Source organism: Astyanax mexicanus, chromosome 14, assembly GCF_023375975.1.
Source record: "Astyanax mexicanus isolate ESR-SI-001 chromosome 14, AstMex3_surface, whole genome shotgun sequence".
Lineage (NCBI taxonomy): Eukaryota > Metazoa > Chordata > Actinopteri > Characiformes > Acestrorhamphidae > Astyanax > Astyanax mexicanus.
The window spans coordinates 42,865,052-42,892,374 of record NC_064421.1 but is presented as its reverse complement, the minus strand read 5'-3'; the positions used below and the strand labels follow the sequence as shown (position 1 = coordinate 42,892,374).

Below are 27,323 nucleotides of genomic sequence, written 5' to 3'. Positions count from 1 at the left end.
TTTTCAGAATCTCCAAACCAGGCGCTTCTCCCTGGAACCAAATATTTGATGTGTGTGTGTGTGTGTGTGTGTGTGTGTGTGGTAGTCTCAGCTGCAGCAGCTAGATGAAAGTTGCTGCACCTCAGGCTGAACTCTCAGTGGAGAGGCAGAGTGAGGGCAGGGTGCAGAAGAAACACTTTACCGACTCAGTCACAACGTTCACACGACACTCGCGTGACTCCTGCTGTCCCATTTGAACACAGCTGGCAGGAGCTTAACCCTGAACACGCAGCCTGACTCAGATAGAACTGCACAAACCTCGCTGAGGACCGAACACTTCTAGATATACTTGATGCCATTGTGATCGGGAGATTGCTGGTTCGAATCCTGTTTATGTAGCTTGACATTGGCTAACGGAGCCCTAGGAGAGCATAATTAGCTTTGCACTCTCTGGATGGGTAGATGGCGCTGTCATCCCACATCACTCCAAAGGGTGATGTGGATCAGCACAAGGCGTCTGTGAGCTGATGTATCAGAACCGAGTCGCTGCGCCTTCCTCCGAGCATTAGCGCTGTGACGCTACTCGGCAATGCTACATCGACAGTAGTTTCGAAAAGAGCCGGTAGCTGATTCACGTGTGTCGGAGGAGGCATGTGCTAGTCTTCACCCACCTGGTGTTGGGTCATCACTAGTGATACGAAGAGAAAATTTCTAACAAGTGAGTTGGGTAATTGGCCTTCCAAATTTAGGAGAAAAAAAATAATAATAAAAAATTCCTTTCCAAAGGGAACAAGCCTCACATTCAATAATGGATGTTGGTGATCTTTGGGTCCTCAGGTGGCACTGTTTTAAAAACAGGCATGATTGTGTCCTGAAGATCATTTGAAATTTAAGTCGCTTGAGTTTTGGCTAAGAGATAGCGATAGCGTTTCTTGTATTGCTCGAATTTGGTTTTAATCTTTAACCTGGTCTCAGATTTGTATTGGTTCTCTATGTTGTTTTATGTTATATTTTAGGAAATATATATATATATATATATATCATGTTTGATGGTAAATTGGCAACAATTGAAAAATGAGTTGCTAATTTATTCCTGTTTTTCTATTTTCTTCTTTATATTTTTAAACAGTTAAAAAAATCTTAATCTGGTCTTAAAATAGTCTTGGTTTTATCTAGCCTTTAATGGGATTGATCATTTAGCTTGCTAATAGGAAGAGGTGTGAAACAACCCAAAATAAGTTAAAGTGTACAACAGAGAGCAACATCTATGATTAAAGTCTGGATTCTGTCTCTTTTCTCTTTTATTCTTACTTGACTCCCTCTTCCTCCTCTTTTTTTTTCATTTTGTTGCCTTGTTCTCTCTCAAGATTCATCTTTCTACTTTCTCGCATCCTTTAATTTCCATAAGGCGCTGTCTGGCAGAGGAATTAGTGGTTTCTCTAGCCAAGCAATTTTAGCCCAGCCAGGAACCCTGCTAGTGGAGGAGGTGGGGAAAAAAAAAAAAAGTTAATAATAGTCATTGTTAATAATAGTCATTGATCACTCTTGCGCTGTCCTTCTTTCTGGCTCATTGACAGATGTTGTTATGGCCTTTGGCAACCGCGAAAGGATCCAACCTGACAGTCCCTTCACCGGGTGAGGGACGAGCCTCGGCGCATTAGCTAGACTTTGAAGACGGATGACTGATGTGGACGGATGAACAGGAGTCAGGGAGTGGCACTTAAGATGTCAGCTGACTTTGAGACACCGAAAAACTCTGGGTGTCCCTCTTTTCAAAATGTCAGTTTTACGAAAGTGTTAATTTCAGGCTCTGTGTCAATTTAATTGGTGGCTATATTGGCATCACTCGTCTTCTATATAAAAAAACTGCGGTTTTATATAGTGATGCATTGGAGCGATTCCTGGTACAAGCAGTCGTCATCTCACACCTCGACTACTGCAATGCCCTGCTAACTGACCTCCCGGCCTGTGTAGTAAAACCACTCCAGATGATCCAGAATACAGCAGCACGTCTGGTCTTCAACCAGCCAAAACCACTGGGCACATGTCACCCCACTGCTCATTGAGCTCCATTGGCTACCAGTTGATGCTCGCATCAAATTCAAAGCTCTTACAATCGCCTACAAGGTGATGACAAAACAGCTCCTTCCTACCTGCACTGATCACTCCTGAAGACTTACACTACCTCCCAGCCGCTGCGCTCCTCCGATGAACGTCGCCTCGCTTTACCAAACAAACATTCAAACAAAGCAAAGAACAATCCAGACTGTTCTCATACAGAGTTCCCCAATGGTGGAACAAACTGTCTTCCACTACCAGATCAGGAGAATCTCTCACTATCTTTAATAAACTCCTGAAGACAGAGCTCTTCAAAGAGCACTTACTCTCCTAACACCTCTAACATAACTACTTCTAACCTCATTTCCTTCTTCCTCTCCTTCACTCCTCTATCCCATTATTTTCCTTAGGCCCTATCTAAAAATGTTTTCACCCTCCTAGTGTCGGAGGCATTACTAGTGAAAGGGAGTCATAATCGGTGTGTGCTGTAATTGCCCTTCTAAATTGTGTAGAAAATGGGATAAAATGGAAAAAAACAGACGAAGCTTTCTAAACAAAAAACTGGAATAATAATAAAAAAAACTTGGTAGTAGATGAGTATGTGTATGAGGTGCGTATTTTATATCTGGAAAATAATGCTGGCAGTGGACAGGATGAGACCCTGGCACAAATTCAGATGGCCGAGACATTACATCATTTCTTGATAGTGCTTTATGAATATCGGACACTAATGGACACTGTTTTAAAAAGATGTTCAGGGCTAAACATTCTGATTGCAGCCTGTAATGCAGAGTTTGCACAAACTGACTAGACAAAAATGTATATGTATAAATGCAACAATATGTTTATTGTTGCAGTGTTTGCAATTTTTTTTTTATTCTATTTCTAATTGTATATTTACACTACCGTTCAAAAGTTTGGGGTCACATTGAAACGTCCTTATTTTTGAAGGAAAAGCACTGTACTTTTCAATGAAGATAACTTTAAACTAGTCCTAACTTTAAACAAATACACTCTGTACATTGCTAATGTGTTAAATGACTATTCTAGCTGCAAATGTCTGGTTTTGGTGCAATATCTACATACAGTGCCCTCCATAATTATTGGCACCCCTGGTTAAGATGTGTTCTTTAGCTTCTCATAAATTGAGTTTTGTTCAAAATAATATAGGACCACGATTGTATTGTATGGTTGTATTTTACTCTTTTTTTCCCATCGTGGTCCTATATTATTTTGAACAAAACTCAATTTATGAGAAGCTAAAGAACACATCTTAACCAGGGGTGCAAATCATTATGGAGGGCACTGTAGGTGTATAGAGGCCCATTTCCAGCAACTATCACTCCAGTGTTCTAATGGTACAATGTGTTTGCTCATTGGCTCAGAAGGCTAATTGATGATTAGAAAACCCTTGTGCAATCATGTTCACACACCTGAAAACAGTCTAGCTCATTACAGAAGCTACAAAACTGACCTTCCTTTGAGCAGATTGAGTTTCTGGAGCATCACATTTGTGGGGTCAATTAAACGCTCAAAATGGCCAGAAAAAGAGAACTTTCATCTGAAACTCGACAGTCTATTCTTGTTCTTAGAAATGAAGGCTATTCCATGCGAGAAATTGCTAAGAAATTGAAGATTTCCTACAACGGTGTGTACTACTCCCTTCAGAGGACAGCACAAACAGGCTCTAACCAGAGTAGAAAAAGAAGTGGGAGGCCGCGTTGCACAACTAAGCAAGAAGATAAGTACATTAGAGTCTCTAGTTTGAGAAACAGACGCCTCACAGGTCCCCAACTGGCATCTTCATTAAATAGTACCCGCAAAACACCAGTGTCAACACCTACAGTGAAGAGGCGGCTGCGGAATTTTGGGCTTCAGGGCAGAGTGGCAAAGAAAAAGCCTGAGACTGGCAACTAAAGAAAAAGATTAAGATGGGCAAAAGAACACAGACATTGGACAGAGGAAGACTGGAAAAAAGTGTTGTGGATGGATGAATCCAAGTTTGAGGTGTTTGGCTCACAAAGAAGAACGTTTGTGAGACGCAGAACAAATGAAAAGATGCTGGAAGAATGCCTGACGCCATCTGTTAAGCATGGTGGAGGTAATGTGATGGTCTGGGGTTGCTTTGGTGCTGGTAAGGTGGGAGATTTGTACAGGGTAAAAGGGATTCTGAATAAGGAAGGCTATCACTCCATTTTGCAACGCCATGCCATACCCAGTGGACAGCGCCTGATCGGAGCCAATTTCGTCCTACAACAGGACAATGACCCTAAACACACCTCCAAATTGTGCAAGAACTATTTACAGCAGAAGCAGGCAGCTGGTATTCTATTGGAGCTGTTGTGGGAGCAGCTTGACCGTATGGTACGCCAGAAGTGCCCATCCGACCAATCCAACTTGTGGGAGCTGCTTCTAGAAGCGTGGAGTGCAATTTCTCCAGCTTACCTCAACAAATTAACAGCTAGAATGCCAAAGGTGTGCAATGCTGTAATTGCTGCAAATGGAGGATTCTTTGATGAAAGCAAAGTTTGATGTAAAAACAATGTTATTTCAAATACAAATCATTATTTCTAACCTTGTCAATGTCTTGACTCTATTTTCTATTCATTTCACAACGTATGGTGGTGAATAAGTGTGACTTTTCATGGAAAACACAAAATTGTTTGAGTGACCCCAAACTTTTGAACGGTAGTGTATATTTGCAAAAGTGCGCATACTAATGGAACAATTTAGTGTAGACAGTTTTTTTTATTTCAACTATTTTCCTCATTTTCTCCCCACTTTACAAAGCCAATTACCCAACCCACTCATTAGAACTCCCCCTATCACTAGTGATGCCCCAACACACCAGGAGGGTGAAGACAGCCACTGGCTTTTTTTCAAACTGCTGCTGATGCAGCATTGCCGAGCAGCATCAGGAAAAGCACAGCGACTCAGTTCCGATACATTAGCTCACAGATGCCTTGTGCTGATCAACATCACCCTAGAAATGATTGGGGAGAGAGTGCCATCTACCCACCCAGAGAGAGTAAGGTCAATTGTGCTCTCAGGACTCCGGCAGCTGATGGCAAGCTGCATGACTGGGATTCGGACCATCAATCTGCCGATCATAGTGGCAGCGCTTAGCCCGCTGGACCACTTTGCGCCTTGTTTAAGATACGAACTACAGTTTGAGAAATACTGCCTTAGATATTGTAGCATATCTTACACACACACACACACACACACCCACACACATGCGCATATGCTTGTGGTAAATGACAGAAAGTGCTGGTTACGACTGAGGTTAAGTGATCCCATCCACTTATAAAGGACCGTTAATTAAATCAAAAGTTCCGGGAAGCTCCGGACGCTCCCCCAAGGACACTGTTTTGCTGCCAAGCCTGAGACAGGTCCAGAGAGAGAGAGAAAGAATGGAAGTGAAACAAGTGCTGGTGCTAACGGAGAGAGTGAAATGTGGCTTGTCAGAGAGAGAGGGAAAGAGAAAGAGAGAGAGAGCGAGTGAGAGTGCGATGGAAAGAAGCATCAAGACAAAAGAGAACACGAGGCATCCCCCACACGCGTGGGCCAAGTACTATGCTTCTAAACACTGATGATTACAGCATGATGCATACTGTATACAGCATTATGCAAACATTTAGACCAGGGGTATCTAAACTTTTTTTGTTGGGGGCCAAAAGGAGGAATATATTTGAAGTCACGGGCCACAGACTCTATAATAAAACAAATGATTAAATATACCACTTTAAATAATACTTTTTTCCTGATTATTTCATTTACACACCATTTTACTTGACTTATTATCTTTATCTTTGACAGTGTTGTGTAAAGTAAGATTTTTCAAATTGATGTTTAATTTCATGATGTCTCTTAATATTAAACTCCTTAATTACGGCAACTTTCAGACTCTTTGGCCCTGTTTTTCTGCGCTAGAAATGCGCACCCTCTCTGCTTTTAGACTCTTTGGCCTGTTTTTCTGTGCTAGAAATGCGCACTCTCTTCGCTTTTAGACTCTTTGGCCCGTTTTTCTGTGCTAGAAATGTGCACTCTCTCCGCTTTTAGACTCTTTGGCCCTGTTTTTCTGCGCTAGAAATGCGCACCCTCTCTGCTTTTAGACTCTTTGGCCTGTTTTTCTGTGCTAGAAATGCGCACTCTCTTCGCTTTTAGACTCTTTGGCCCGTTTTTCTGTGCTAGAAATGCACACTCTCTCCGCTTTTAGACTCTTTGGCCCTGTTTTTCTGCGCTAGAAATGCGCACTCTCTTCGCTTTTAGACTCTTTGGCCCTGTTTTTCTGTGCTAGAAATGCGCACCCTCTCTGCTTTTAGACTCTTTGGCCCGTTTTTCTGCGCTAGAAATGCGCACTCTCTCTGCTTTTAGACTCTTTGGCCCCTTTTTCTGTGTCACCCACTGGAAATCAAAAATAGAATTGGTTGTTTTCACCACTGTTTTATTCTGGTGGATATGTATAGCTCAATGGCTTCCAGTTCAAGTCCTAACCAATGGGAGCCCTCATTTTGCTTTTTCTACCTAGATACCAGGGGGACTTTCTTACTCTTTTGTTTACAGTCAAACAATAGAACAAGAGTCTAACAAGCAATTAACCAAATTTCATAGAAAGCCCTGAGTACAATACTGGTCAGAATTTGCATCAGTTTGGTTTAATGGTGTTTATTGGCTTCAGTAATGTGATGTGGTGGCCTTGCTGTTTCAGTTTGCAGAGCAGGTGCTGCTCGCTACTGATGCTAAGAAGTGGTAGGATAAACAAGCGGCTAGGCCATATTATTACCCAATCACAACATTTGTTAGCCTAACGTGTAATTATCTTTTGAATAAAAGGGAATAGTCGCACTTCACCCCATCCTTAAGAGGAAAGCCAGGCTCTAAGTGTTGTATATGCAAGATTAAACCCACCACAGCAGACCTGTTATTATCACACAAGGTAGATTTAGCACTTGAATGGGGAAGATAGCCACGTCCATTGTAGCGTTACTTTACATGGCTCTGGAATTTAACAGCTCATTTAGATGCAAATATTTTTTTTTATGTTTTTGAGGCTTTAGACAAATGTATATCTCCTCTAAAAAGTTCAAATTGTGAGGCCAATTCTTTTATTTTTGCTGTAGACTGAAAACATTTGGGTTTAATATTAAAAAATGAATACGAGAAAAAGAGATCAACATTTCAGTTTTTATTTCCAGGTATTAACTTCTGAAACTGATACAAAGTTTAGAAAATAGCACCTTTTGTATGAACTCATCCTATTTTTCTTATGAACAAATCAGTTTCAAGCCTGTGCAGACTGTGCCTTTATACTTAGAGGAGTAACCGACATAAAAACCAACATAAAACAAAAAAAACAACCCATTTTAAAGCTGAGAGAAGATCAAAAGATTGGGCATGGTGAGAACAACAGTTTGAAATGTCCTGAAGAAGAAAGTCATCACTGGTGTACTAAGGAAGAGATGTCAAACAGGTTGACTAATATAAAAAAAAACAGCAATTGGTGACAAGAACATTGTGAGTGTTGTAAGGAATGACCCTAAAGCAACTGAACACCAGAAGATGCAAACCACTAATTAGCAAGTAGAATAAAAAAAAAGGCCAGTTTGGATTTTATCTAGAAGTACAAAGACGAGCCTCAGAAATTCTGTGATCAAGTGGAGAAAGAAAATATAATTATATCATCACAAACCTTCAAGCTCATCTGTGAACCAGTGGAAGTGATGTCATGGCTTGGGCTTGCATGGCTTCTTCTCGGATATGCTCGTTCTTCTTTATTGGTGATGTCACGCATGATGGCAGCAGTACTATGAACTGAAATCTACAGAAACATTTTGTCAGTCAATTAAAAGAAAGATGCAACCAAACTGTTTGTGAGATCCTTCAACTTACAGCAAGATAATGGCCCAAAACATCAAGAGCAAGAAGTAAAGGAAAGTTTCCAGTCTCCAAACCCTGTAGAATGTGCATTTTACCTGCTAAAAAGGAGACCAAAAGAAGTAACCCACCCACCTAAAAGCACTGGTTGCGGTGAAAGCCTGGAAAAGAAGAATGCCCAAGAATGCCCATAGCTATAGGTTAACATAGGATCTCCGGTGGATTTCGCATTTTACAGAGACTCTAAGACTAGGTCAGTGGCTGAACTGCACATGCTGTAAAGTGAAATGACATTGCAAAAACTGTATTTTAAAACCTTTTTTAACTGTTGTTCTTCTTACTGCCTCGCAGTGCTGTTAGCCAAATAGAGGTGATATGTTTGCATGTATGAATATTGATGAGCAAAAGCCAAAAAAAGCCTATCGTTTCCCCCGCCCCACTAGTTCCTCCAACGGACTAAAACAGCATTATACAGCATCACTTGGCATTCATTCATTAATTTATACTAGAGACCAAAACTAGACGTTTTAAAATGAATGAAAAAATTATGGAATTTATGGAAGTTTAACATTTATTTTAACACCTTTATGGGTATTGCACAAGCTAGCTAGCTTAATGAGCCCTGGGTATTGAACCCACAACCCCATCATCAATAACCCTGTGTTCCATCTACTAAGACACCATTGAGCCACTACTGCTTCTAAACACTGCACAGTAGAAATGCACGCTTCCATGAAACATCTCCATTAACACAGAAGATTTGGTTTTACAGCCTCGCACATCCAACAACACACACATTTGTTCCATTTTTAGCTCTGAATAATGTCACCCTGTAGCATTCCCCCCCCCCCCCCAACCATCCCTGAACCCCATCCTTCCCTTCCTTTCCTTTCTCTCAGTCTCTCTTTCCCCTTGGGAACTCTTTCTGATAGCTTTTTGTTTGCTTAATTAGCCTCTGCAATTAGATTTCTCGTTTTGCTGTCGCAGGCATTCTCCTGTCAAATAGTCGTAAACCACTTTTCTGCGTTTGTCTGCGCGCTGTTTGTTTTCTCTCTGTCTGTGTGTGTGTGTGTGTGTGTGTGTGTGGATAAACCGAGCACAGCGGAAGCAGTATATAGAGTCTTCCTCTGTGTGAGCCTCAGCAGTAAAGATGGGAACGGGTATAAAACATGAAAGCGGCTTAACGACTTGGCCAACTTAATTACCGTGCAAGAGGACTCCCTCGATCTTCCTTCTTTCCTTCCTTCTTTCCTTCCTTCCTTCCTTCCTTCCTTCCTTACTCCCTCTCTCTCTCTCTCGATTTGTTCATTTCATTCGTCCATCCCTTCCTCCCTCCCATGTGTGAATCTGCTCGTTCTCTAAATTGAAATTTCCGGTAATGGTTTCACGCACACGTTTCATAACGACAGTCATGTTCATTACAGTGAAGGAAGGTTAAGCTTATATTAATACTAGAATACATTGCAGCAGGAACAGAGCATCTGTCCGTCCAGCAGCACCGCCCTGGAACATTATATAGTAATAACAGGCCTGTTGTGAAGTGTTTAATCTCACGCACACCACTGTTTTTTTTTTTCTTTTTTTTTTTAGAGGCTCTTTTGCCTTTAGGAAGCACTGAATTGCCATAATTCCCCTGTATTCCGAAGATAATTACACGTTAGCCTAACGAACGCCGTGATTGGGTAATAATAATGCAGCCGAGCCACACAGCGCCACTAATAAGCAGATGTTTTATGTTTGTTTGAAATACAGTTAGCAAGGAAATAAGAGCTTGTGTTGGAGGCTCGGTGTGTTATGGTGAGCTTGTGCCTTTCGTAACGGCAGTCTGAACAGATGGCCGCTTCGTGTCCGTGTCACAGTGGCAGCCTGCAAGTGGGAGTCGTCAATTTTTATTTATTAATGTATTTTTTTTACTTCCAGCACGTTTGCATACAAACTTTAACAGGGACTTTTAATGCTGGTTATGTTTTTTGGTACATTAAAGCATGCATTGGGCTCCGAGTGATCCAGCGGGCTAAGCGCTGCCACTATGATCAGGAGATCACCGACTCGAATCCTGTTTATGCAGCTTACCATCGACTACTGGAGCCCCAAAAAAGCACAAATGGCCAGTCTCGATTAGGAGCTAAAATCTTGTCATTCTTCCCTCTACTAAAACTAAACTAGAACAGCCGGAAACAGTAGCACAAAAATCACAGGGATCACAGAGCTTCATTCATACTAGAGATCACAACAAAATGTAATAAAAACCCGTGAAATGAAACCTTTAATGAACGAAAAAAATATATAGTAAAAATTACATCGCTTTTATTTTATTTATTTATTTATTTTTTTATGTATTTTTAATCTAAAAAATATTCCGATCTGTGATTCAAAATCCGTTACATGATGCAATCTTTGAGGTGATCCATTGTGCCACTAATGTGCACACATCTATCACATATATATTTTTTTACACTACAAGGCTCACTGGATTAAAAGGCACACTCTCAGTAAACTCTGTGTTTCCTGGTCTATTTTTCTATATAAGGCGCACTAGATTTTAAGTCACTATGCGACACTAGTAAGGAACAGGGGTGCCGCCATGTTTTCCTTCTAATTTAGCAGGTCTCGCTTGATGGGTGGTGGTGAGGGGGTGAGGTAAATATGCTAAGTAAAGCTAAGCTAAGTAAACAAAACTGTAACTCGTAAACATTTTCTAGCGCTGGATGTTAATCTACACCAGGGGTGTCCAAACTACGGCCCGCGTCCTTTTTTTGGAGTGGCCCACGAGGTATTTTAGAAATAGAATGAAAGTTGTCCAGATGTTAAGCAGGATTTTATAATGTGAGATTCAAAGTTTGAACGCTAGGTGTCAGAAACGGGCCAAAGAGTCGGAGAGGGTGCGCATTTCTAGCGCAGAAAAACAGGCCAAAGAGTCTAAAAGCTGAGAGAGTGCGCATTTCTAGCGCAGAAAAACAGGCCAAAGAGTCTAAAAGCGAAGAGAGTGCGCATTTCTAGCGCAGAAAAACGGGCCAAAGAGTCTAAAAGCGGAGAGGGTGCGCATTTCTAGTGCAGAAAAACGGGCCAAAGAGTCTAAAAGCGAAGAGGGTGCGCATTTCTAGCGCAGAAAAAGGGGCCAAAGAGTCTAAAAACAGAGAGAGTGCACAATTCTAGGCCAGAACAATGGGAGACGGAGAGACCGCTTTAGCGGCCCCCAACAAAAAAAGTTTGGACACCCCTGATCTACACAGATTTCTCTCGCGAAAATGTTTTTTCAGTTAGTATAGCGCATTTGTTTATTTTTTTATCTACAGTATGCTTAGATTGCCAGTTTTCACTTATTTCACAGGCACGGTTAGTGGCTAACGCGCTACAGGCTGATTATATCCAAAGAGTTAGTGACTAATGCTAATACTGCTCCAGCCTCAGGTGCTGGAGAGCTAAACTGAAACTCCTGTATAAAGCTGTACTTAAGTGGAGTGGCTTTACTGCTCCTTATAACCTGACTGGTAAAATTCATCCGTAAGGCGCGGCGGATTATAAGGCCTCTGACGATTTTTGGGAAAATTAAAGGTTTTTAAATGCGCCTTATATTTCTTAGATGTTTATAAATTCATGAAAGCTTAAATCTGAGGGGAACTTTTGTACATTTGTACATTTTGAAGTTAGTAAAACTCTGTGGTCTGTCGCTGCTGGCTGAGGTTATGCCTGAGCTAAACGCGTTCTCCTTGCTGAGGGCGCAAGAATAGAACATCAGAGTGCCTGACCTCACAAGAGAAAGAGACATGAAGCCTGTGTCACCTCCTGACACCCAGGCTAACAGAGCTCAGAGAGACAGGAGCGGGAATAAACAGGGAAGTGGGGTGAAGAGAGAGAGAGAGAGGGAGAGAGAGACCTTGAGGGTGATGTGGGTGAACGATCACATAGCTGAGAGCTTTTGGAGATGTTCTGTCACTCAGGCTTGGAATGATGAAATTTGCAGCGCACACACACACACACACACACACACTCATGCTGCGGTCAGCAGCCTGTGCTACTGGTGTCTCCTGAACCCGGCGTGTGGTCAGCGACACCCTCCAGCTCCAACTCTCCTTCCTCTGATCCTTACATAACCCCCACCATCCCTCCATCTTTTTTTTGGCTGTCATTCCTTACGCTACGCTTTCTACTCACCTGCACTCTTCCCTCATTCTCTTTTTCCCCTCTCTACTTCCCTCTTTTCTTTCTGCTATTATTCTGTCTGTTTTTTTGCTGGTTCTACTCTTTCTGCTTTCTTTCCCTCCTCCTCTTTCTTCACTTGCTCTTACTCTTTCTGGAATTCTCCTTCTGTCTCACTTTACTCGTGCTCTTGATTTTGCAGTATCTCTTGGATGCTTTCTTTTTCTCCATCTTTCCCTCTCTCCTTCCCTTTTTTTTCCTCAGCCTCTTTCACTCGCACTCACACTCTCTTATCTAACTATCTTGTTCTCTTTCTCTGCTGTCTATCTCTATCTCTATTCTCTTTCTTGCCTACTCTTTTTTTTCCCTCTAGCTTGCTCTCACGCTGTCTCACTCTCTAGCTTTCTGTCTTTCTCTTGCTCTGCTTAACCCTACCTGTCTCTCTCTCTCTCTCTCTCTCTCTCAAGCTCTCACTCTCTAGCTTTAAATCTATAACTTGCTCTAAATTATAGACTTACTCTATAGCTGTCTCTCTAGCCTGTTTCACTCTCTAGCTTGCTCTCTCTATTTGTGCTCTACCATTCTTGCCTTCTCTCTGTCTCTCATGCTGTCTCACTCTCTACCTTTCTGTATTTCTCTCGCACTGTCTCACTCTCTACCTTTCTGTATTTCTCTCGCACTGTCTCATTCTCTACCTTTCTGCATTTCTCTCGCACTGTCTCACTCTCTACCTTTCTGTATTTCTCTCGCACTGTCTCATTCTCTACCTTTCTGTATTTCTCTCGCACTGTCTCACTCTCTACCTTTCTGTATTTCTCTCGCACTGTCTCACTCGCTACCTTTCTGTATTTCTCTCGCACTGTCTCACTCGCTACCTTTCTGTATTTCTCTCGCACTGTCTCACTCTCTACCTTTCTGTATTTCTCTCGCACTGTCTCACTCTCTACCTTTCTGTATTTCTCTCGCACTGTCTCATTCTCTACCTTTCTGTATTTCTCTCGCACTGCCTCACTCTCTACCTTTCTGTCTCTCTCTTCCACGCTCTCACTTTCTAGCTTGCTTTCTGTGTCTTGTCCTCTCACTCACTCACTTGTTTTCTATCTCTCTGCTGTTTCTAACTCCAGCTTGGTCTCAAGCTGTCTAACTCTCACATATGCTCTCATACTGTCCCACTTGCTAGCTGTCTCTCTAGCCCGTATCACTCTTTAGCTTTTGCTCTGTATCTCACTTGCTGTCTCACTTTCTAACCTGCTCACTCTGTTCTCTGTAGCTTGCTCTCTCTTTCTTGCGCTAATTGCCTTCTCTCCATTTCTCATGCTGTCTCACTCTTTACCTTTCTGTCTTTCTCTCGCTCTCTCACTCTCTGGTTTGCTCTCTATTTCTTGTGTGTGTATGTATATGTATATATATATGTATGTATGTATGTGTATATATATATATATATATATATATACACACGTTCTGCCACCAGCCCCGCCCCTACCCTGGATCTCTTGCATCAGAGATCCACTCCAACAGAGTGCTGAGTCAGCTGAGCACTCAAAACCTGAGGAAAACAGCAAAACAACAATAATAATCACCCCTTTAATCAGGCATTTAAATCAGGCTTTTTAAAAGGTAAATAAGAGCGTTCTTCTGGGATTAAAAGCGTGATTTCAGCTGTAACTGAAAATATCTGCGTGAAACTGAGCCGAACCCCCCTGCCGTTTCTCACTCTAGCTCTTGCGCTGTCCCACTCTCTAGCTTTCTTTCTAGCTCTATCACTGCCTCACCCTTTAGCTTGCACTCTCGCGCTTTTACACTTTCTCTCGTTTTTTACTCTTTCGCTTGCTCTCACTCACTCATCTCTAATCTGCTCTCACTATTTTCTCTCTCTTTCTCTCTAGCTTGCTGTTCTTTCTTTCTCGTATGCTTTCTTTACCTCTCTCTTTCACTCTCTTTCATTTGCTCTGCATCTCTCTCCCTCTTTCTCTCTCTCTCTCTCTCTCTCTCTCTCTAGGTCTTTTAAACTTCTTATTTTTTTACTGAATCTCTCTCTCTCTCTCTCTTTCTCCCTCCCTCTTGTTCTGTTCATTGAAACTCCTCCCTTACTCTTTAATAGTGCTGCATGGGCTTTCCTCGTCTTTCTTATCTGTTCCATTAAAGCTGATCCTCTCTGCAGATAGTCTTCTTTTCAGGATAGCCCGAGGTGCCCCCGCACGCACGCACGCGCACACACACACACACACACACACACACAGAAATGAATGGGATGGCCTCAGTATCACTCGCTCATGCAGATGTTTAATAATGTATTGGAACAGACTCTCTACTATTGATTTATGTCTCATTGTCAATTTCTCTCTCTCTCTCTCTTCCTCCCTCCCTCTTTCTTTCTTTCTCTCTTTCTCTCTCTCTCACTCTCACACGTGCCAGTGCATACTGCATTGCTGCATCTACCAGAGTGAAGTTCGCAAAGCCATTAGCATTCTGATGGTAGATAATATAACACTAATATAGCAGCATTCACAGCTCCAGTGCATGGAAGAGGTGGGGTGGGTGGTGTGGGGCTCTTTTCTGCGGCAGTGAAATGAACACTGTGTGTGTGTGTGAAGTGTGTGTGTGTGTGTGTTTCTGCAGTAGGAAAGCTGCACTGCTAAAGCAGCACGCTGCAGTGTAGTTTCTGTGGGCTCTTACTGCCCCCTGTTGGAGGCGAGTGGGACCGACACGCTCCCAGCAGTCCTTTTGAACTCAAGTTAACGATGACATGTTTGTGTTTACGTGTTTGTCTACCTCTGCTTGATTGACAGGTGAAGACCGTGTTCAACATGACAGCCAGAGATGGGAGGAGGAGATCAATCAGCTGCCTTGTTGCCGTGGGCAACGGCAATGGAGCCGCAGGTAAATGAGAAAAAAAAAACACACACAGTGGCTTTTTTTTTATTCAATGATATTGTGACATAATGACTAGGCGGTCTTTGAAGGTGTTCACACTTCAATGATGACGTTCTATGTTTTTATTTTGTTTTTTTTTTCTTTTGTACACCTGTTTACAGCTAGACGTTTCATACATCTTTAGAATTAAAGATGCACTGAATTTAATATTTTTTTTAATGTCCCAATAGCTAGCAAGTACATTTAACACACTATATTTACCTCAGCAGTGCTGTGCTAATCTTGAATTTATTTCAGTAGTACTGTTCTAGTCACACGTGAGTGAAATTTGCAGAGATAAATGCTAAGGCTAAGTTTTGTCATTTTTAACTAAATTATTTCAGTTGCTAAATATTGTGCGTCCCTCTTCAGATGGAGCTGAGCCATATATCAAATTAATTTAAAGTTGATTAATTGGACACAATTATTGTGATTAATACATTTATTGTTTTCAATTATTATTTTTAAATGTAATGTCTTTTTTTAATTTAAGCATTTATTGTTTTATTTGCAAGATTCACTATTAAAATCTTAAATCATAAGAAGAGAAAAGTGGGTATAATGTGATTTCAATTTGTTTAAATCGATTGACACCATTTAAAAAAAAAGGTTTAAATATCCTAAATGAATAAAACATATATAAAATGAATGTATTGATTTGCAACAAAGTTGACATATTGTCACATTTATTTTAATCTGCTTTCCTTTCTAGGTAAAAAAAATATATATATATATATTTTTTTTTTTTTTTTTTTTTTTTTTTTTTGGTAATATTGAGGTCAGTAAAAATGATTGAGGCCATGTCTGTATATTGAACAATAAGTTGCTGGTGGAATTATTGTGACGCAGCTTAAAGATAAAGTTGCTCATAAACATTGCTTGTTCAGTTCGGGCTGAGTTAGTGTTTGTGTGTGAGTGATAAGTGTGTTAATGAGTGTGTTTGTGTGTTTGTGTTTGCTGTGCTCTTCTATGCCCTCAGGATTTGCTTTGGGGAAAGCAAGTGACAGGCAGACAGCGCTGAGGAAGGTGTGTATCTCTCTCAAACTTTCCGACACACTGTTTGTGTTGTTTTTGTAGGCAGGCCTTTAAAACAGCAGAGCTTTTGATTTTGGTATAGATAACAAGATCAGTACAACAGAGTTTCAGGGCAGATACTAAAAAGCCTTTTCTTCCTAGGCTGCTTATTTATGGAGGACCAAAACTACCAAAATTAAAACTAAATAAATAAATGAAAAAAATGTATGTAAATCACTTGATAAAAGTAAGATGATGACTAAAACGGTAAAGAATTATTCTAATTATTGTATCAAAATAAATACATATACATAAAAATAAATATCATAATAAATTGTTATTTGTGTTTTTTTCAATTAACATTATTTAATTTTTCTAAATTTGTTTATTATTCACATAAATATTTATTTCTGCATTAATGTTCTTCCGTTATTTTATTTCTGTATTTATTTATTTATTTATCAGTGTATTTATTTCTGTATTCATTTATTTCCCAATTTATTTATTTCTGTTTTTCCTTGTCCTTATATGATAATGAAGGGGCTGTCCAGCAATGATGTCACGGTGTCTCAGCATTCCTATTGGTTGATCGATGTCAGATACCATATATCGATTGTACATGTTTTGCCCGTTTGACGGTTACTTTGGTAACGTGGGAGATTATATAATAAAGATCATTTAAATCGTAATACAGACTATAATCCATTTCTTTGAGGAGAGCAGCTGCTTCTCTGAGCAGATCCAATACTGAACTTCACCCCGACATTTCAGCTCCTCTCTCTCTGGGCTTGATTGCTAAGCCTGTACGTGAAAAACACGCCCCCTTCATTATCATATAAGGACAAGGAAAAAACGAAATAAATAAATCGGGAAATAAATTAATGCAGAAATAAATAGTTATGTAAATAAATACAAGTAAATCAAAAAGAAATGTTAATAAAGAAACCCATTAATAACAAATTATTAGGATATTAATTTTTTTGTATATTTATTTTTGTATTAATTATATTCATTCTTTAGCGTTTTTAATCACCATATTACTTTTATTGAGTGATTTACTTATGTTTTTATTTATTTATTTATTTTTAATTTTTGGCAGTTTTGGTCCTCCATACTTATTGGCTGTTCAGATTATTTTGCTTATGCCTGTTAGTATTGCAGTTTAAGTTGGTCAGAAAATTTGCACACTCAACTCTAATTCAAGCCACACCGCTTTCAGTTTGTAATAATACTAAATTTTTGGGATCCGGAGTGGCCCAGCTGTCTAAGCGTTAGTCTATTTGTCAGATCACGGGTTCAGTCACTGGTAAAGCCACAGTTGTCTGTGATGCATCTGTGATGTCACAAAAAAACAACATAGCAGGATTTGGACAAAAAATAGATATGATTTATTGGATCACTTTCACTTTTGATACATTTATCAAACCTTAAAATCGTCAAATATCTATATTTCTATTCAACCGTACGCGCTCTAAACTTCTTAAGAAGAGAAAAGGTAGGATAACTCCAGTGTGAAATGGGCTTTGGGTGTATTAAAACTCTGATTAAAATAGTTACATATTGATTGGCATTTTGGTATTTCAGGCCAAGAACCGAGCAATACACTACCTCTATTACATCGAGAGATACAACAACCACACCAGTAAGTATTAAGTGTGTGTGTGTGTGTGTGTGATCACATGGGTGTGGGGGGTGTCTTGTGAGTAATTGGTTATCTTGTCTTGTTTCCCCCAAAGCAATGACACACGCTCACACAACACGGCACTGCCCCACTGATGAGACTGTGTGTGTGTGTGTGTGTGTGTATGTAAACGCTGCGTCAGTAACTGACTCCATGCTCACCCTGAAGCTGTGTGTGTGTCTGTGTGTGTGTCTGTTTCTTTGTATGTTTGTTTCTTTGTGTGTCTTTGTGTTTGTGTCTGTGTGTGTCTTTGTGTCTGTGTGTGTCTTTGTGTCTGTGTGTGTCTTTGTGTCTGTGTGTCTTTGTGTCTGTGTGTGTCTTTGTGTCTGTGTGTGTCTTTGTGTCTGTCTCGGTGTGTGTCTGTCTGTCTCTGTCTGTCTCTGTGTGTGTCTGTCTGTCTGTGTCTCGGTGAGTCTATCTCGGTCTTTGTGTGTGTGTGTGTGTCTGTCTCAGTGTGTGTGTGTGTGTCTGTCTCAGTGTGTGTGTGTGTCTGTCTCAGTGTGTGTGTGTGTCTCGGTGTGTGTGTGTGTGTCTCGGTGTGTGTGTGTGTGTCTCGTTGTGTGTGTGTGTGTGTGTGTCGTTGTGTGTGTGTGTGTGTGTGTCGTTGTGTGTGTGTGTGTGTGTCTCGTTGTGTGTGTGTGTGTGTGTCTCGGTGTGTGTGTGTGTGTGTCTTGGTGTGTGTGTGTGTGTCTTGGTGTGTGTGTGTGTGTGTCTTGGTGTGTGTGTGTGTCTGTCTCGGTGTGTGTGTGTGTCTGTCTCGGTGTGTGTGTGTGTCTCTGTGTGTGTGTGTGTGTGTGTGTCTTGGTGTGTGTGTGTGTGTCTTGGTGTGTGTGTGTGTGTCTTGGTGTGTGTGTGTGTGTCTTGGTGTGTGTGTGTGTGTGTGTCTTGGTGTGTGTGTGTGTGTCTTGGTGTGTGTGTCTTGGTGTGTGTGTGTGTGTGTCTTGGTGTGTGTGTGTGTGTCTCGGTGTGTGTGTGTGTGTGTGTGTGTGTGTCTGTCTCGGTGTGTGTGTCTGTCTCTGTGTGTGTGTGTGTGTCTTGGTGTGTGTGTGTGTCTGTGTGTGTGTGTGTCTGTGTGTGTGTGTGTGTGTGTGTCTGTGTGTGTGTGTGTGTGTGTCTCTGTGTGTGTGTGTGTCTCTGTGTGTGTGTGTGTCTCTGTGTGTGTGTGTGTCTCTGTGTGTGTGTGTGTCTCTGTGTTTGTGTGTGTCTCGGTGTGTGTGTGTGTCTCGGTGTGTGTGTGTGTCTCGGTGTGTGTCTGTCTGTCTCGGTGTGTGTCTGTCTGTCTCGGTGTGTGTCTTTGTGCCTCGGTGTGTCTTTGTGCCTCGGTGTGTGTCTGTCTGTCTCGGTGTGTGTCTGTCTGTCTCGGTGTGTGTCTTTGAGCCTCGGTGTGTGTCTTTGTGCCTCGGTGTGTGTCTGTCTGTCTCGGTGTGTGTCTGTCTGTCTCGGTGTGTGTCTGTCTGTCTCGGTGTGTGTCTGTCTGTCTCGGTGTGTGTCTTTGTGTCTCGGGGTGTGTCTTTGTGTCTCGGGGTGTGTCTTTGTGTCTCGGGGTGTGTCTTTGTGTCTCGGGGTGTGTGTGTGTGTGTGTGTCTCGGTGTGTGTCTTTGTGCCTCGGTTTGTGTCTGTCTGTCTCGGTGTGTGTCTGTCTGTCTCGGTGTGTGTCTGTCTGTCTCGGTGTGTGTCTGTCTGTCTCGGTGTGTGTCTTTGTGCCTCGGTGTGTGTCTTTGTGCCTCGGTGTGTGTCTGTGTGCCTCGGTGTGTGTCTGTCTGTCTCGGTGTGTGTCTTTGTGCCTCGGTGTGTGTCTGTCTGTCTCGGTGTGTGTCTGTCTGTCTCGGTGTGTGTCTTTGTGCCTCGGTGTGTGTCTGTCTGTCTCGGTGTGTGTCTGTCTGTCTCGGTGTGTGTCTGTCTGTCTCGGGGTGTGTCTTTGTGTCTCGGGGTGTGTGTGTGTGTGTGTGTCTCGGTGTGTGTCTTTGTGCCTCGGTGTGTGTCTGTCTGTCTCGGGGTGTGTCTTTGTGTCTCGGGGTGTGTCTTTGTGTCTCGGGGTGTGTCTTTGTGTCTCGGGGTGTGTGTGTGTGTGTGATGTTGATATGAGTGGACCAGATACAGAGATTGAATGTTTGATTTACACAGTTTCCTTTAGGAAATAGTCATAGATTTTTATTTAACTTGAATGGGAAAGTAAATGTTAATGTTGTAGACTTGTGTGTTGGTTTGTTGACTGATTTGTAAACAGGAAATTTATTTGGTAAAACAATTGCTTTAATTGCTTATTTTATCTGATTTATCTTATTTTATAATTTTTAAAATGCCCTGTTTTGATCTTTGGCTTGACTTCGTTATTTTAAATGTATTTTTTTATTTCTTTATTTGTGCAAGAAGACAGAGTAAACCCAAGTTCAGACTGTGCATTAAAAGTAAAAAAAACTAATATTATATATATATATATATATATATATATATATATATATATATATATATATATATATATATATATATATTACACTAATATTATAATAATATTAAATTAATCAACTGACATAATTACAACAACATATTTAGATATTTAGTATTAAAAAAAAATTTTAAGCTAATGTGGCTACTATATTGTAAAAAAATGGCCTCCATCAGCATATTCTGAGTTGTCTGCAGAACTGGCTGGAAGTATAGCTGCCCGTGCTTGTCCTTTTGGAGAACAGAAAAACTGCGTAAATTAGATTTTCTATCCAGCTGTTTCTATAAGGTTATGATGAGATTGTGGTGTAGGTGCTGAAATATTTTGCTGTTGTTGGAAAAATACAAATGTAATCTGTGGGACGGAGTGAGGAAGCCGAGCTGTGCGTGTGATGGAGTGACGATAGATGGGAGATGAGAGGAAAGAGTGAAATTCCCTCTGTCGTTATACTCCCTCCAGGTGCAGGATATCAGATTTGTACATTGTGTTTTCTGGCTGTGGCTGTGTTGGATTGATGCGTCTCCTGCGCAGCCATGGTGAAAACACATTTCACTGCTTACTGATTGCTGTGGGCCTGATTTGTATGCACTTTAGGACTTGAGCCTTTCTCTCTCTCTCTCTCTCTCTCTCTCTCTTTCTCTTTCTCTCTTTCTGTGTGTGTACGTGATTGATTGATTGTTTCGGCAGCTGAAGTAAAGAAAGAGCAGTAGAAATGAAGGTGAATTGAATCGTTGCTGCTGAGGTCTCTTGGTGGTGGCTGGTTTGAAATGGCAGTGTTGCTCTGCTCCCTCAGTGTGTGTAATGCGTGTCCTTTTCTCATCCACCTTTAGTTTATCATGACATCGATTCCACCTTCAAAAGAACCACGCTACGAATGAAAAAGCAAAATGAAGGTAAATTCCTCACATCACAACCTGCATGTACACTACAGAGTAGAGCTGGACAATATCATATATTTTATACAAGATGGGAAAACTCCTTATTTAGAATTTAATCTGTTAAATTTACAATTTTATAACACAAACTTTTATCAAATTTATTTTACTTTAAGTTAGAGCTGGGCGATTATTCGATTTTATCGATTAATTCGAGTTTACAGTTAAGGACTATGTGTTTTTATGAAAATCGATTTTCTCTGAGCTTCCCCTGAGCTTAGCCCCGCCCCTCTCTCCCGTGTGCAGCCCCGCCTCTCTCTCCCACATGCAGCCCCGCCCCTCTCTCCCTCCCTCCCACTGCTCTTATAATAACATTAAACAACACAGCAAAAAACAGATTAATGTAATTTACGTAAAAATAAAGTTATTTTGAGTCGTTCATTTGTATCATTTCTAACATATTTAGAGTGTTTTTTACTCATTTTTTCTCTCTCACAATGTTAATCCTTTACAGCTTCAAAAACATGTATTATGCAAATTAGGCGATGGCGCCATTTAGCGACTTCTAGCGACTTTTAGGAGATTTTAGTAGGGGAAAAAAAATCGATTTAAATCGTAAATCTGATTTTTTTTTAAAAATTGACGATTTTTTTTTGCGCCATATCGCCCAGCTGTACTTTAAGTGTAAAATAAAATAATCTATGCAAGATCATTACAGTGGGATTTTGTTTATATTCAAATATGTTTTTCGCCTTTGAACACAGACTGTTTGTGAACTATGTTTAAAAAAAAGTCACATTAGTGCATCATTGTATGTATGTTTTTTGATATATGTGTGTTTTTTAATATATATTTTTAATATTACAGTTAACCAATAATACACGAGTGAGAGTGCTTTAACGCGTAATATTACTCATAGCACAAACCTTGAGTGTATTATTGCAATTATACCACAGTTCCATTATCACCGTTTATTGAAAGATTTTAAGTTAAAGAGGACAAGAAAATATTATCTGTTTTTTTATAAACACTCAGAGTTAAAATAATTTAATTGCTGCTCTGTTTGTAGCTGCTCTGTTTGGCTTGTAAGCGCTGCATCGTTGCTAGGTTACCTATACATGCCAGAGTAATACATTGAGCGCTTCGCTTACAGTGCGTTACCACCTGATAACCGCACTCATATAACGCCTCTCAGCCTAGCAGCGATGCTAACTGTTTTTGAACTGTGTGTGACAGAAGATATGAAGATAAGAATAATGGCATGTAGTTCCATGGCACCACACATTAAAATAAATTGAGTTTTTCCTTATGCATATATAGTTAAAAACAATTTAAAAAATATATATTGCTTAAATCCACAGTGATGTTTATTTTATTTTTTTTGTAACAGTAGTGGCTGCCCTGTGTAGTACGACCTACTAGTAGACCTAATCAGTAACTACTGAAAGTCATTTGCATTTAGAAAAAATAAAGAATGCCCTTCTGTTAACTCTGCCCTGAAGGCAAATTCTGGGTTATTTTTCAAAATTTGTTACTACTAGAGTAGGAATTCTGCCTACACATACCACCATAAAATTCTCCACAACCCACTAGGCGTCTGTGAGCTGATGTATCGGAACCGAGCCGTTGTGCTTTCCTCCGAGCGCGCTAGCCTATTAGACAAAAATTGGGGGGAAAAAGTCTAAATATATATAAAAATATAAAAATGTAATGTTTGTCCAGCAGCTCCATAGCAGTACCACTGCTTTCCACTGGGGGCAACAGTTTAAAAACCTCTACTGTAAAATTCCTGTAGAGATAAATGACTGATTTTTGTATTTCTCTCTCTCTCTCTCTTTCTCTCTTTCTCTCTCTTTTGCTCTCACTCTGTCTGTAGGTTATGGGCTGCACTGCCACAGGGCAGTGATCACTATCTGCAGGCTGATTGGCATCGAGGACATGTATGCTAAAGTGGAGGGGTCCGTCAACCTGCTCAACATAACCAGAGCTCTGTTCCAGGGACTGGCCAAGCAGGTGAGCTGTTATTCCATCACCATGGATATCTGCATATATTAAAACAGGCTGGTGATAGACTGCTTTAGTCAACACACAGTCCAAACACACCGCACCAATCGCAAAGAAAATCTCTCCATCTGTGAATAGTTAATAGAATACCAGCGGTGAGTGTTTCTGTTTTAAACCATCTAAGACCAAGCCTTCTCATCACAGTTGCGTTCCTTTTGAACTCAAACGTCAGATCCATGTTTAAAACCCTAATCAATTTATTCTGGTCCTGATCATTACCACCTACTACAATGTCCACTGAGAGCGAAAAGGCCTTCTATCATGTATATTATATTTGAGTATTTATTTATTAAGGAAAATGATCAATTATACCACAGTTAGTTTTGACTCTGCAATGTGATTGGCTGAGAGGCGTTCTATGAGTGCCATTATCAGCCGGTAATGCACTGTAATGCACAAAGCTCTCCTTGTATTAATCCGCCACATACAGTTAACCTAGCAACAATGCAGCGCTTACAAGCCAAACATTTCGGCTGCAAACAGAGGCCTGTAGTCTCATGCCTATGACTGCAGCACAGCAGTGCCAATATTACACGTTATAGCACTCCCTCTTGGGTATTATTGCTTTAACATTATATATTTGTAAGTGGCAGCAAAAAAAGCAACTAAACATTTCCGTTAACTGGAATTTTGATGGCTGAGCAGTGAGAGCAGCTCTCAGCAGAAGAGGAAAATTCGGGCATTTGTATAGAAGATGCTTCTGCTACTTTTAAGTTGTATGTCTGGCTGCATTTTGGCTCCAGTGGAAACAATAAACGGTAACAGAGTGACCAACAAGACACAAACCATATATAAATACTGTAAGTAAATCCTACACGTGACTGTTTCATAGGCAGTTGTACTAATCCCTTAACTCTGTACTGTATTAAAAACATGTTCTGTCTCTGTTTCACTTCAAGCATAGTCTTAATATGACTGGTTATGGTTATGAATAGTTAAATTACAAGAGATTCTGGAGAAAAAAACACAAACCATAGTCTTAATATGACTGGTTGTGGTTTGCACTTATTGTTTGCACTATATAAGACCTAGAAAAGTTTTATTTTTATTTTTTATTCTTATTTCTGTTTCTTATAGAATCAATGTGTGAGAGAAACCAGTCTGTTAAGTTTGCGTTATATGATGATTTTGTCAAATAAAACTCTAGTTTTCAAGCCATTTTTCATTTTTGAGGTTTTCTTAAAAATTTTATTTTTAAATCTCGTCTCGTCTCGTTCTCGTGAACCCAATATCGTGTCCCGTCTCGTCTTGTCTCGTCACACCCCTAGTTGGTGGTGTTTAGGCTTAGAAAGGGTTTGGACCCAATTTTGTCCATCTACATTCAAGTGCAGACTCAATTTCAAGCCCACTTACTCTTACCCTTACCGTTTCATTCAGCTTTATTTCCACCTTTACATAAAAGCACTGACTCTGCTGCTTCACATTTATGCAAATAACATTATTCCCTATGTCATTATGAAGCAGGAACGAGGAGATGGGCCAAATGACCGTTAAGCGTGATTGGATTGTGTGTGCATGAATATGCAAACGCATGAGGTAGAGAGCAGAGCGTAGTGTGGAGTCGTTGTCAATCAGCTTCATTGTTGCGTTCTTGTCTGCCTGTATCATTTGCATAATTGTCTATAAGGAGCGAGGTGTTAACAGAGCTGCTGATGTGACGTTTAGTGGTTTATGCTAGAGGAGCTGCTGTCCTGAAATCTCCTTAACCTTGACTTTTGAATTTTAAAGACTGGCGCTGGGTTCACCCAGGGGAAACACTGCTTAGCAGAGCTGCTTAGTGGGTCTGAAGGATTTGGGTTTGAATCCCACTTGAGTTGGGTGATGGAATTGGAGTGGATGGGCTAAGGCACAATTTTATTCTATGGAGCACCTGAAGGGACATATTGTATTTTTTCAAGAAAAAAGGTGCACCGGATTATAAAGCGGCTATCAGTGAACGTCTATTTGCTGGTCTATTTTATACATAAGGCTCACCAAATTATAAGACGCATTATGCGACACTAGAAAGGAACAGTGGTGTCTGCGTGTTTTTCTTCTAATTCAGCAGGCATCGCTGCTCAATTCTTAAACATTTTCTTTTAAAGTCAAACATGCGCTTGATGTTCGTCTACATACTCTATTTCTCTCCTGAAAACTGTTTAGTTTGGTGAGTAAAGTGCTTTTTTTTTTATTTACCGTAAGCTGAGATAAGACTGGGTGCAGCAGCATTAGCATTAGCAGCTAACAGTGAATGTTGCCCGACAACGATACACTGAGAAACCTTGAGTTTTCCGGTAAGCCAGGTTGATATTTGTAGCTTGTTTTAACACGGTGAACACGCAGACTACAGTCCAATAATTCTCGCCTCTGAACAGCGAATGGGCTAGCGCTTAGCGGGTAATGCTAATGCTGCTCCAGCAGTGCTAGCTGGGGTTAGCAGCAGTAATAGTCCCATGACATTTGTCCATTCAAGTTCCACTGGCATCCCCAGAGTTGGTAAATTGGTTCATGGATTTGAAAAATGGTGATAAAAAAAAAAAATATATATATATATTTTTTTTTTTTTTTTTTTTTTTTTTTTTTGCATAAATTGAAAAGTTCATGATTTGACATTAGAAAAAGTTAACAAATATTTAAAAACAAATTGTGACATGAGACCTTCTACACTGCTAATAATTACCTGACACACTTTGACAATTTGAGCATTTGCAGTTAAGCTTTAAGAGACAAAGAAAATGGATTGGTCAACTTTTAAATTTTGTTTTTATAATTTGTAGGAGACACATCAGGCCCTGGCCGATAGGAAGCAGCTGAACGTAGTGGAGTTCCGGGATGAGCAAGGCCCGCTGCCTATCGTGGTGGCAAAGCCGCAGCTGGGAGCCCGGAAGGACCCGGAACAGGAGGACGAGGTGCCCAACACTCGCCTGCACTGGGCCGACGTGCAGGCTGCTCAGGGCATGAAGCGCTCGGTGTGGGCCGGGGTCAAACGGACAATCTGGTGAATTTGATTTAAACACACGTCTTTACATCCAGGCACAACCCCAGGAAACCATGACCAAACACACGGCTCCCGAGGGCCAAACTCAAGCCTGAACCAGCGAGTCTGACTGAGACAAGAACGATGAACTGGGATAAGGAGGGCGGGGCTCTTGGAGTGTGCCCAGTCTGCCATCTCCCATCTGAGACTCTCCATCAGTCAGTTTTAGAGTCAGCTTTGTGTGAAGATTTCTTGCTTATACTTGTTGATAAACCCATTATAAATGATATACAACCAAATAAATGTCTTCATTCAAGCTTCTGGGTTCTGTTTTCTTGGCTGTTTTCTTTGCTACACTGGTTTAAAGGAATGCGATGGCAAAATATCCAACAATGGAATCTAAATAATGCAAACATAATTGTCTGTAGGGTCAAACAATATCAATTGCGTGTTGTTTTTGTAGCTTTAGATTAAAAAACTATTCCCAGTACACGGTGCAGGATTTTAAATGCTGTACTAACCTCCTGAAGACTGTAAAATGGTGCAGGATGCTACACTTTCTGCAGGAACCTCCATAACGCCATCCCAAGACGTGGCGACCCCAAACTCGTACTGAGGCATAACTTCTGTATGTGTAGCTCAATAAATATCGCCCATATCACCCTTCTGCCATATCAGAATTTGCTATCATGTATTGTTCCTGGCAGGGCTCTTTGTGGTGCCCCCAGAGACTGTAAAAAAAAGATGGACGCCGTGTTGCCTTTCCCATTCATTCAATGAAAATGAAGCCAAAATCTTCCACCATGTTGGTGAACCTGAAACCCGAGTCTGAGTCACAGTAGAGACCAGAGGAGGGAGAAAGACTGTGGAGAGAGAGCCTACTCATTTAAATAACCACACCTTTTTGAATAGAGCTGAATAACGTTTTAAAAAACGAATTCTGTGGGGATATAAAAATTTGACAATATAAGCAGAGGCTACACTAGCTGTTGCATTTAAATAATGGAGGTAGAATTACAATATATTAGAAAAAAACGTGATTGAAAGTTGTCTGTTTTGCCATTGAAACCTATGGGGATGGGTGGGGTTACACAGCTTTCTGCAACCGAACAACATGTCGGGCGCCTTCAAAATATACCCATAAATTCAGTATGTCAGAGTGTTTCTATTTATTTAAAAAATAATTTTTCAGTATTAATGAGAGTGTGGGCATGTGAACTCGCTGAGGTGTGTGTGTCACACGCTCGAAGCGTGAGACTTGAGAACGCTGTCGTTAATTCTAAATAAATGTAAAAAATATTGCATGCTTGCCTCTAGAGT

The 27,323-nt window shown here is 40.7% G+C and overlaps 1 protein-coding gene across 2 annotated transcripts in view; it reads left to right on the top strand.

The window, feature by feature from the left end:
• The window catches only part of mrps5 (mitochondrial ribosomal protein S5), a 51,727-nt gene extending 25,408 nt beyond the window's left edge, over positions 1–26,319 (top strand). For both annotated transcript variants that reach the window (XM_022672635.2, XM_022672636.2), the window contains exons 6-11: positions 14,844–14,934; positions 15,947–15,993; positions 17,566–17,623; positions 20,939–21,001; positions 22,860–22,996; positions 25,804–26,319. In XM_022672635.2, coding sequence (XP_022528356.2) covers positions 14,844–14,934; positions 15,947–15,993; positions 17,566–17,623; positions 20,939–21,001; positions 22,860–22,996; positions 25,804–26,028 — 621 coding nt within the window. In that variant the 3' untranslated portion in view covers positions 26,029–26,319. The remainder of the gene's footprint in view (positions 1–14,843; positions 14,935–15,946; positions 15,994–17,565; positions 17,624–20,938; positions 21,002–22,859; positions 22,997–25,803) is intronic.
• Positions 26,320–27,323: the final 1,004 nt, after the last annotated feature.